Source organism: Rissa tridactyla, chromosome 7 (assembly GCF_028500815.1).
Source record: "Rissa tridactyla isolate bRisTri1 chromosome 7, bRisTri1.patW.cur.20221130, whole genome shotgun sequence".
NCBI classification, from domain to species: domain Eukaryota; kingdom Metazoa; phylum Chordata; class Aves; order Charadriiformes; family Laridae; genus Rissa; species Rissa tridactyla.
Genome location: NC_071472.1, coordinates 460,734 through 472,919, shown reverse-complemented (window position 1 = coordinate 472,919; position 12,186 = coordinate 460,734). Strand labels below are relative to the sequence as shown.

The window sequence follows — 12,186 nt, the reverse complement described above, 5'->3', positions numbered from 1 at the left end:
AACCAATTTATTTTGATGGTTTTTTTTCTTTTTGCCACAGGATGGATGGAATCAAAGCCACTTTATTACCCCGGTATCAACACTAGAGAGAGAGAGATTCAAGTCACATCCTTCTTTATCAACAACAAATCAACAGATGTCACCTGTCATACAGTCAGGTCAGTCAAGAAATGTAGAGATTTACTGAAGGGGTACCTGCCATCCCAGTTTTTTAACTCAGCTTCTCAGCTTGCTACCAATTCTATCTAAAACTCGGTGTGACTTGCTGTTGTAGCTGTAGCCTCACAGAACGGGGGCACTTGAGAGAAAGCAGCAGACCGATAGCAGGGAACCTGTTTTCATTCCCAATGATGTAATGTCCCATTAGGATGAGCAAGACAAATACAAAAATCTTACTTTTTGGACTCATTTGTTTCTCGCTGTTGTTCCTTTAACACCTTCAGTGCCAGGATTTAGATCTTCATGAGGAGGCTGATACAAAAGCTACCTGAAGCCTTGTATGTTGTCTTCATTTAGCATTTTATTTTTCCAATTTACTCTTCTTTTTTATGTGAATAGACCTCTGTTAATACCAAGAAATATCGATCTACCATGACTGCTAAAATAAGAGACCAGTTCCTACAATACTCTTGTTTAATTATTTCTTTACATGAAGGTAACGGTGCTCACGCATTCCTTCATGACATGGTTGACTTGAAAAACAGGGACTCGAGCAGGGGTTTGGTTTCCTACGAGAAGTGTACCTGCTGTGTCGGGAGAAGGGAAAGCAGGCCTGTCCTTCGTGCCCAGAGTTCCTCTCAGCCACCACAGCACAACACGCAGGGCTGAGTCCTTTGTCCCGTGCCCTACAACGTTCTATTTAAGTATAATGTCATAAACCCATAAACATTAGCAGCAGTATCACCATCTAAAGGCAAACAAATCACGTCATGTGCAAACAGAAGTGGGTCTGGTCCCTTGTTTCAGTTGTAGGCGCTATAGGGCAGTGCCCAACCACTAAAGTCTCGCATTGTCATCCCGTGGTACGTCGGTGAAAGCTTTTGTCGCTGGGGTTCTTCATGCAGGAAGAAGCCTGTACGTACCAGTTCCGTCCATGACCCACGTCTCCCTTGTGTTGATCCTCGAGGAGGAAGGGGAGAGGACAAAGAGGAGGTCGGGGCGGGAAAGGCTGACTGACAATCTCTCCTGTTTCTTCAGTTGGCAGCACGTCCTCATCACCGGCTTTGTTAGGAATTAGAGAACCCCGCTCTGAATATGATCGAACGCAACCTTCTATGCAGTATTATAATAACCAAGGCGATGTCATTACACATAAAGACATATATACTGGTAAGTTATCAGTTAGATGGACTTTCAACTGGAATACGTAAATATTCCTTATATGCGGAGTTTATACAATCCTGATATGGCCGGTTGCATCAGCAGCTTTGTTGCTACTTAATGTTGTTTTCCATTTTTATTCATTATATTCATTGCATGTGGAACAGAGCAGTTTTTCATCCGTCTCTGCTATTTTCTTCAAAATTGCACACATTACCAGAATAAGAGAAGATCTGTTTATGTATTGGGAGGTGAGAGGTGTTTGGAATTTTTATTTAAAATCATATTACACAAAATTGTTTTATTATGCACATTACGTATTATATTATGTTATAAATAATAACATGTGGTTGTATATTATAATAATATAATAATATGATATTATTAAATTATACCAAGATTTCATCTTTTCCCTGATCTCCCTTTTCCTTCTTACTATTTGACACAAGTTGCAAAACAATAGAGGTGGCGGTGACTGAAGAGAAGGAAATTCCTTGTTTTAAAGGTTATTCATCTGTAAAACAAACAACACAACACAAAAAAGCCTTTTTGTTTCAATTTAACTACTGCTGAGGGACAAAACTTGCCTTTATTGTGTTATATTATATTATTAGTAGCTGCTAAAATCTGCAGACTTGTTTGGGTGCTATATGATTTCTTCTAGGTAAAACAGAAGCAAATAAACATAGATCAAAGAATAAAGACTGAAGTTTATGTCGTAAACTGTTTCCTCACAGGTTCCAGCAAACCGTCACCAATTTACATCAGTTCCTATTCCTCACCAGCAAGAGAACAAAATAGACGACTACAGGTGACTCCACAATTTTGTTTTGAAATGACATGGATAACTCAACATAGACGGCGTTTAATGGAACCTGAGGCGGCCTGGGCGTACTTCGCACCATCAGCGTGCTTTTCTGTAGAGCGGGGCTCCAGCGTAGTCACTTACTGGCTGTAGTGGCCTTGAACTGACAGTTGCTTGTGTACTTCTGTCACCTTTGGGCTTGCTTTCTATAGTCGCATATTTTAGCGTGTTCTTCTTGTGGTGGGATCTGAGACCACTTTTCTGACCTGACTTTTTTTTTTTGGTAGGTGTGGTCAGGTTTCATACTTTCTACTTGTGCTCTAAAAGCACTACTTTTGGAGTTACTAGCTTCCCAGTGAATGCAGAAGGAGACGCGGGGGCAGGCATAGAGGTTTTTGCATTTAGTTTAATTTAAAAATTTTAAAATATTTCATGGAGGTTTGAAACGAAATGTTACTATGATCATTGGTAGAGCTACGCCCTGTAGGGAAAGGTTCTGTATAATGGGTGTAAGTTTGAGAAACAAGTATTATCTCTGCTAATTCTATTTTGAAAGCTTATTTTTCTATCATTTTGTCAACAGCATCAGCAACTGTACTACAGTCAAGAAGACACCAACAGAAAAAACTATGACGCATACAGATTGTACCTGCAGTCCCCACATAGCTATGAAGACCCGTATTTTGACGACCGAGTTCACTTTCCTGCTACTTCAGATTACACAACACAATATGGACTGAAATCAACCACAAATTATGTAGACTTTTATTCCACCAGACGATCTTCTTATAGAGCAGAACAGTACCCGGGTTCACCCGACTCCTGGGTGTAGCATCAAAGAGGAATAACAACAGTGTACTTCTCACCTTGCTTGGGAAGAAATGGAATGGCCTCGTTTGCTGTTTTGGTTATGAAACGTGAAAGTGAAATGAAAGAAGGAACAAGGAAGATTTTGGGGTTTTTTTTTTTTTTTTTTTTGAGTAAGGAATTGTCAGGAATTAAAACTGGAAGGGATGGTTTTTTGCTCTGTTTAGATGTTAGGTATAGTTACTTGTAGCTCCTGTAGTCTGGTGAGGGTGTGGGCGATGTGATGAAAGGTTTGAGAATTGAGTAAAATGAATTTGGAAAGCGTGTAGGTCAGAGCAAATTAAAGCTGATTTTTTTTTTTTATGTGAATAAAAGTCTTGTTCTGATAGTTTGTACAGAAAAAATAAAATGGATGCCCTTGTTTTATTGCTATTACTAAATGTCAAGATTGTATGCTATTCCGTCATGTAAATTTCTTTCGTTGGTGTAAATATGGAAATGCCACATTGGTTTAAAGTGCCATCCATTTGTAACGCAGTGTGTCATTTTAAAAGGAATTTGAAACATCGTGCACAAAAAAAATTCCAAGAAAATGTTATCAATTTTAAAAGGGAAAAAAAAAAGGCTACTTTTAAAAACGACTAGTGTAATTTTGAAGCACAAAGTCCAGTCCAGTATATCTCCACCTCTCCCATTCCCTGCCTATTTCATAAGAAACTTCACTGCCATTTTCTATGCACATGGAATAACAATAAATATGGAAGTCTCATCCATGGAAAGCTGTTCCCTGTTCATTGTTTTTTATTTTCTGTGTGTGATATTCGAAACAAATGCCATGAATATGAAACCTAATAGCATGTTTTTAAGGAGGTTTAAATATATTTGGGCCATTTTCCCAGCTTTCTTCAGTGCATACATTCTGAATTTGTCAGGCTGGCAGACCAAAGTGTGAAATTATACACTTTCCTCCTGTTACTCCTTAGACTAGTATTTTTACTTGTGATATGGGCAGTCCAACATACTTCAGAACTCTGTCCTGTTTTCTTCCCATCACTCCTCTACTCTGTGCCTTGCTCTCCCCAAAAAAATTAAGATTATCTTGCTTTCATAGACATTATAGTCTCCATTTTGATTACATTCTGCTTGGTTTTATTTACAATAGAAATCTTTGATTATTTTAAGTAACTATAAGTCCCACAGTTTGGTCATGCCGTAGAGTCTGTTAACTTTATACTGTCTGTAATCGTAATTATTGTTCCCCATCGTTGCACTTTTCTTTTGTTTTCAGTGTTTCCAAGTATCCCGACTGCGTCAGTGCAATGAGAACAGGTAAGCAGAACTGCTCCAAGTCTAGATTATACGGCAAATTCACTTTCCTTAATTGGTTGGGCTACTTCAGCCCCCTGACTGTAAAAGGGAAAAGAAACGAAGGGGTGAACGGGGCAGTGAAAGCGGTGAGTTCTGATAGCTCTGGTCCGCAGCCCTGCGGCTCCCGCTGGCTGCAGCACAGCGTCTGCTGGGCGCCCGCAATCGGTGGGTGGCGCCTTCTCTTTCCTAGAAGGTGTTGTTTTTCCTTTTAAGATAGAAAATAGTTTCCGTTTGCTTGACTTTAAGTTTCTTTTAACAATAATTTTGCCACTGATCTTTCCTCATTGTTCTAGCTACCTTCAGAGTCCCGAGCAGGCTTTGGTACGCAGAAGAACATGGAGTCCCTGAGGTGCCTGTCACCTACTGACGGTGGTGAGCTCTGAGCCAAATACACTTACCGGTATTCCGGGAAGGGTTCAATTGGCTTCTGATAACAAAATAATAGGCTTGAAAGGGGCACAGTCTGTTATTGCTTCTGTGACTCTGCTAGTAGCTCTCCAAAAAAGAGGGAAGTAGTCATTTCAAGGAAGCAACTGTGTGATGGAATGACTTTTGCTTCTCATCTGAGGCAATTCCTTCAAGATCAAAACCAGCTCTCCAAGCACGTGGCATCGGTGGGAGAAGTCACAGTCTGCAAAGGACGCCAGAAATCGGCAGCAAGGTTCTTCGTTTGCTCACAATGAGCATCAAAGTGGTATTTTGTAAGTTCCTTTATCCAGAGATATCATTACCTTATTTGAGATTCTAAATATTTCATATTTAGATGCGTACCACTCACAGGGCATTCATCAGTTTAAAACGCATGTATTTTCAAAAAATACGGAGTTTTCTTTTTGCTCTTATTAGGTTTTTCAGGCTATCAAATTTTTTTTTTAACATTTACTTAGCTTTCTTTATGGCATTTTAATTAACAGTAGAGTTGATAATTACATCATAATTAGTCGTGCTAGTGTAATCATCCTAGATGTGCTATTTTCATAAAACCTAATCAGGTACGCCTGAAATGTGTAACCGGAATATTCTAGAGGAATTTTAGATTAACCCCAGAAAAAAGTTCTGATTGGGTTTTGTGAACCTGGTGTAGGACAATCAAATCCACCATCAGCTATAGAGCTTTCCACACCAACCATCTATTCTGAAACCGTATTGATAAAAACAAACAAAAAAACCCCAACAGATAAATAAAACTGAAGTAGTATCACACAAACGTAGAGCATGTACCAACTACTCAACTACTGCACTGGCAGTTGGCTTCATCGAGCCCCTCCTCAAGTCCTTGTGGGACGGTGTTTGTGTCTCCACAAACAAGGTACAGGTTTCAGTAGAATATCTGGAATAGATTATTTCTCCGAGTAAACGTTAGCTGTCCAAAGCCTGTGTTCTCAATTTTGAGAAGAAAACATGGAGACTTGTGTACTTCAATTTCAATCTGCCATGAGCACAATTTCATTTATGGCAGCATTGTAAAATAGGGAGTGCCAAGACAAAGAAACAAACCACCCACAGCGCTACAGCTCAGAGTCTCTCTATCAGCTATTTCAGCAGCTAGAGCATATATGGTAGGCAAAAAGCAATAGCATGCATTTTTCCAATGAAAGAAGCCAGATCTTTAAGTCTTTAGAAAGTAAACTACCTACAGATCAAGAGCTGAAATATAGAAAACCAATCATACTTTATTTTTCCCTTAGCCTTGCATGTTGTCAAGGAGGGTGTTTGAAGGGAAAGGATCCATTACATTTGTCTAAGTTCTGCATGTTTAATAAGTTTACTCAAAAAGTAACTTAATGCTTTGTGAGATTTTAGCATAATTTCATTTTACCCCCTCTTATGGAACAGTTACATTCTCTGTATAACTTTCTGGTGAAAAGAGGAAAAAAAAAAAAAAAAAAAACAAAAATAACTGGAAAAGTATATTTTTTCATTCTTCCAAGGCTTAGAGCAGACTGAATTGCTCGCATTTCCCATGCAATGACTCACATCTGGACTGAGACCAAATGCAGAGTTCCATACAGATGCATCACTTTCTAAAAAAATAATGGACATAAGAAATAAGAAACGTGTACTGTATCAGCAAACTCAACTAGAATGCATTACTTATTCTATAAAAAGCATTGACTGATACCGATCAGTCTCATGTAAGAGTGAGGTGCCTCCTGCTTTAAAGTGACTTGCTACTTCTGCACTACAGCCTCTGCTTAAAGGCAGATTCTGCAATAGAGTTTATGTTAGAAAATAAGCCTCGTGTGCTGTTGATAACAAGTTCTAATATCAATTGTTTTGCTGTTAAAATGAAGGTTAGGAAAGGTATATTCAGAATAATATACCATCCATCCTACACATACAAATGTACATCACGTAGACGATGGACTATATATCCAGATACCCCTCTAGATAGAGAACAGCAGGCTCTGCTGAACCAAGTTCACACAAAACTGTATTTAAATAAATGAAGTAAAGAAAGAAAAGCTATGAAAGAAGTTCCTGTATGACACATCCTCCAACCTAGCACAACCCATTTAGAATTTGTCTACGTTTCTTGTTGTTGGACAAAATTGGGCCTCATTTATACTAGTTATCCTTCAAAAGCAAAAAGATGAAAATACCTGAAGTATAAACACTGGAAAGTAAGCTGGACTCAGAAACCTAATGTGCAAGACTGAGGATCTGTGCCTGAGAAACAAAACACTGTTCTAATGAGAGCAAGTCAAAAGACTTACTGTGATGCAGCCTTCACCACCTGTTACTGCTTCGGCACTCTGCTCCGCTCCACTGTGTCACCTACACGTGCGACTGCCCACCACCGAGGAACACGCAGGAGGAAGAGCTGACTTGTTTCTTCACAAAGGTCAAGACTTGACAGAGCTCAGTGAAGAACTGCAAAATGGGGGAAGTACTTGTATATTCCACACAGGAGAATAATTACAGTTGAGGAGAGAAGGAAAAGGCATATCGAACAACAACATTCAGTTCAGACAAACCCTGAATTTCCACTGATTTCATTTTTCTAAAGACATTAGTAGGTTTCAACTTTCACTCAGGAAAGTAATCGTCTGGCCAGAGGGGCTCACAGAATACAAGGGCAATTTAAAAACAACAGACTGATAACGCAGTTACGTTGGATAGTTGTATGTGTGTCTTACACTACGGGAAGGAGCCGGAAAATGGGTTACAGTTACGTGTTGGTACCTTGTATTGCTTGTCAGTCTGTCTCTTCATATGTGTAACTGGAAACACTGTCATGACAATACGCTTTGTTAAAACACTTAATACGAATTCAATAACCTCAAAGGCCCAGGTGGCATGGTTTGGGAACTAAAGCTTAGGTCTACTTCAGTTTTTGTTAAATGTGTATCTTCAATAATGTGGAATTCAGTGGAGGCTGCAAAATCTACCCAAGAAGCTGGGTAAATACTCAAGTTGTTGATTGAGCCTCTTGTTATTCTAGATGTGCTTACACTCAAAAATTTCAAGGCAACTTCTGTATATCCTTGATAGGACATATATGTCCTCAGACTACAACAGGCATTTAATACAAAACTTCATACAGATGTTAGAAAACAATTAAAAAGTAATATCATGCACAAAAAGATAAACATTTTTTATCCCTATTTCTATTTAAATGAGTAAAGTCTGTTGCTGTAAGTATTTTAAAACAGGCTCTTTCCCCATAGCAAAAGGATTTAGTAATTCAAAGAATGATGATGATGATGATCTGTGCTAAAATACTTTGCCAATGAGAATACTATGAATCTGCACGTTGAATCTTCAGTGACATGTTGGCTTATGCAAGGAATTGTTATTCAGACAACAGTTTCTCTTGTCAGTGGAACCTAGTGAGCTTAAAAAAAAAGGTAAAATTGAAAAAGAAAATTGAGGAATTAATCACATCTGTAGGCAAGCTTTAGAGGGGGATGTGAGGACAAGAAAAAGTATCTGAACAGGAGTACTTTATGGAGTTTTAAAAAGACAATGCAACAGCTTCTTCCGAGATACCATAGAATCATAGAATGGTTCAGGTTGGAAGGGACCTTAAAGATCATCTAGTTCTAACCCCCCTGCCATGGGCAGGGACACCTCCCACTAGGCCCGGTTACCGTCATTGTTAACTGCCCATTCCATTGCTAAACATGGGCATTCATACATAATATTAAGGTTTTGGTCCTCTTTATATGTTCAAAGCATTTCTTTCTGCTCAAACTGCATGAAAAGTTGATTCAACTCCTACGCTTTCTTTAAAGATATGGGGAGCGCTACCACAGAGCGAGGGCGGACCAGTTAACATGGAGAGATGAAATTGCAGGTGTTGATCACACCCCTTTTGAACACAGGCCAGGAAAAGTACACAGTAAGGCAGTGTTCACTGGCGAGCTATGCTATTACATTGCAAAAATAGAAAGTTCTTGCCTCTGTGGTTAGTCTAGGGAATAAAAGTGGTTATAAAAGAATTTAATGGGTGTGCAGCAGCTAATAACAAGGAAGGTCACAAGAGCCGTCTGGTTCAACTGCCTGCAGGCAGCTTGTGCAAAGTGCACTATCCTGCCACAGGAAGAAACAAAGTTCAACTTTTTTTTTTTCGTGCTTATAGAGATTGATAGTGCTGTAAGAAGCAAAGCAGGTATTCCCTTTGGGAGACTACAGCAGTAGCATTTCCACTGACGCAAAGGGCTGGGTCAGCTTGTGAGGGTTCGCTGACCTTAGCCATGAAGTTGTCCAGCCTGAGTCCTAGGGCAGGCCAATCATCTCAGGCACTGCATCTCCTCACTGCTTCAGGGCACCCTAAATATTAGTAAGTATCTTTATGCATACCGTTTTTTATACTAAATATCACCTTGTAGTCTGTTCTACTTTATATGAATTATGCGTAAAAGAATAACACAAGCAGCGGGGTATTTAATGGGGTAATTTCCAGCTAGTTCGTAAAGTAATATGTGGGTTCATTTTTCTTGACTAGGAGGAGCATGAAATCAACTATCTACCTGTCCATCGGCACAAAGTAAGCACACACTATGAGAAGAGATTGATCTCCATTAGGACTAAATACAAAAGACCTCTAGCTCATTACAAAAGTCTTATAATCAAGTCACTCCATTGTAGCACAGTTCATTTAACTATGTCCTAAAATTATTCAAATAGTTAAGTAAAGCCAGAATCTGCCAGTGCATCCCCAGAATGGCCAGAGACACACAGGAAACTGAGATCACCATTATCACATGAAATGCTGAATTACTACTATTGACAATCTCCCCTCTGCCCAAAAGTCAATCCTTGTATATGACTGCTTAATAAGAGAGCAAAATATACATTCCTTCAGTTTGGCTGTAAATTCTCCAGCACTCCTATAGATCCACATCCTCCTTAAAGCTGTCACTCACCCACCATGATGTTTTAGAAGAGGATTTATCTAATTTCAAATACTGCACAGGGTTATAAACCCATACAATGAAACAGGCATAAGGCCATTCATCAATTGTCAAAAAGGCATTTGCTTTGAATTTGTCTAGCTTGCCGATACTCATAGGTTGGTTTGGGTTGGAAGAGACCCTAAAGCCCACCCGGTCCCCCCCTGCCCTGGACAGGGACACCTCCCACCAGCCCAGGTTGCTTCAAGCCCCGTCCAACCTGGCCTTGAACACCTTGAAACATTATTAAACATTCAAACATTGGAAATAAATAAAAAAGAAAAAATCTTTTAAATTTTGTAGGTATGTTATCCCTGCTCATGCCTGACATACCAAGGGCTACAAAGGAAATTCTGTTATAACCCTGCTCCTTTCATGTGACTGTAACTCTCCGCAACATCCATCCTGTTCAACTGGCTACCATTACAAATTGTGACAATGAAGCTTGTAAAAGACTAAGCAAGCCCACTCTCGGCTGTTTTTTTAAACTTTTCCCATATAACACAAGTAAATTTCCAAGTCCATTTGTTTGAACAAGGTTGAAATTATTTGAAACCACACTTGAAACCTAAGTATATAGTCTTCAACAGAGTCTACTGACTTAACACATTGCACAAAAAAGCCAGTCACTCTGAAGACGCTCGCTAGGTGTCTCCATGTATTTTTTGCAGATGTAGCCGCCTTGCACTTTTTTTTGCCTCAGTGATTGTCTTCCCTAATCTAAGTAGTTTTCAAATAACGTGCTAGACGTGGCGGCAGTTAACAAGCAAGACCATAAAGCCTGTTTGCTCCAATGGTGCAGGTGGTGGTGTGCAGGTAGGACCATCCTGCTATAATGCTACAGCGACAAACTGGTTGGAAATTATAGGGCTATAGGGACAAACTCCCTATAGCACTATAGCTGCTATCCTGCTATGGGGACAAACGTACTAAGACGATTTCTCTTCAACTAGCATGACACTACCCTGGTGACGCACAGGGGTGTCAGTTTTGTAGTTTACAAAGCCTGTGGGTTGAGAAAGCTCATTCCAGCTTGCCAGCTCTGTTGGTCCTACCAGTGCTAAAATCCTCTGCTTCCTGACCACCACCTAGTGGCAGTTTATCTGTACAGTTACGTTTATGAGAGTATGAAATACTTTTTGTTTCCTTGCCAACGCAGTACAGACAAATCACTTCCTGCACCTTCCAAGCAGCATGTAAACAAGACCACAAGGAGGACGTGCTTCCCCAAGACTTCTGTTTCCACAGCCTGCAACACATATTATTTATATACCATAATATGTATTACTGACCCATACATGCTGATCCTACTCTGTAGTCTGATGGGGGAAAGGGAGGAATCCTTGTGTCTGTTTCCTCTTTGTTTTCTTCTGAGTGACTGGCAGCTCACAAGGCAGAAGGACTAACCCGCTCGCACATTGCCTCTGGAAAAGCCAATTGGGTAGCAACTAGAGAGGAGACCTGCAGTTCGCTCATCCTCAACCTTGACCTGTACATTCAAATAAGGAAGGACTGCGATCCAGCTCGCAAGATGAACCTCACTGTAACTATCGTAACAACACAAACAGAAGAAAAATGGATATCCTAAAACTGATTATTCAATTTTAGCACCTTTGTATCATTTTAATGACATTCTGCAAAGACTATCACTTACGACATTTTCCTCTTGTTTAGCTTTCATTTTTATTCCTCTAGGTAAACACAGCAATTACATTTTAGCCCTATTACTACTACAATGTTATCCCAGCCCAGCTATAAATGATAACGAGCCAAACAAGACCGGGGCAATTCTTGCCCTCCATTTTTCAGCTTCTTGAAGGGCTTCCAAGGGGCTACTGCTTCAGAAAGCTGCTATTCCAATGGCAGTTACTGGAGAATGTGAATCACTTTCTACCCACCACGAAAAAGGTAAATTTCTTGTTTACAACCAGGTCCGGCATGAAATTATGTATGGTAAAGGATTACCATTAAATTACTGAATATCACATGCCCTCTGGTGGCTAGTCACTCTAATGCAAAAAGCTACTTTTGTATACCTGGTCAGAAAAATATATAGGCTGACAAGTAGTTTGTATTTGACTAGCTCCAAGGAGTTCAATATCACATGACATGTAAAACCTGCAAGATACTAACAAATATTTTGCTTTCCACCTTTAAGCTGTTTTCTGAGGGTGAAGGTCCAAAACCATGATCAACAGCCACAAAATACAGTGAATTCTCATGTTTAACCTTTGAAGAAACAAGTGTTGCTGTTATGATAGGACAGAAATAGTTAAATCTGTGTAAGGGCTTCCATACAGCTCAGTGTGTTGCAATTTTATTCTTTAGAATTGATTCACTTATTCCACTACTCAGTAATTATTTTTTTTTAACAAGGACACTTAGGTGGATAAAACACATGATGACAAAGGGATATTCTTCTAGTCATTCTGTCAAAAAAGTTTGATTCTGTAACCAAAAATTATGGTTATAATAAGATATACAGTA

General features: G+C 39.5%; 1 protein-coding gene across 8 annotated transcripts in view; it reads left to right on the top strand.

Annotated features, from left to right (window-relative positions):
* The window catches only part of PKP4 (plakophilin 4), an 85,136-nt gene extending 81,425 nt beyond the window's left edge, over positions 1 to 3,711 (top strand). For all 8 annotated transcript variants that reach the window (XM_054209430.1, XM_054209425.1, XM_054209424.1 and 5 more), the window contains 4 exons: positions 41 to 158; positions 1,198 to 1,329; positions 2,058 to 2,131; positions 2,709 to 3,711. In XM_054209430.1, coding sequence (XP_054065405.1) covers positions 41 to 158; positions 1,198 to 1,329; positions 2,058 to 2,131; positions 2,709 to 2,957 — 573 coding nt within the window. In that variant the 3' untranslated portion in view covers positions 2,958 to 3,711. The remainder of the gene's footprint in view (positions 1 to 40; positions 159 to 1,197; positions 1,330 to 2,057; positions 2,132 to 2,708) is intronic.
* The last annotated feature ends 8,475 nt before the right edge of the window (positions 3,712 to 12,186 follow it).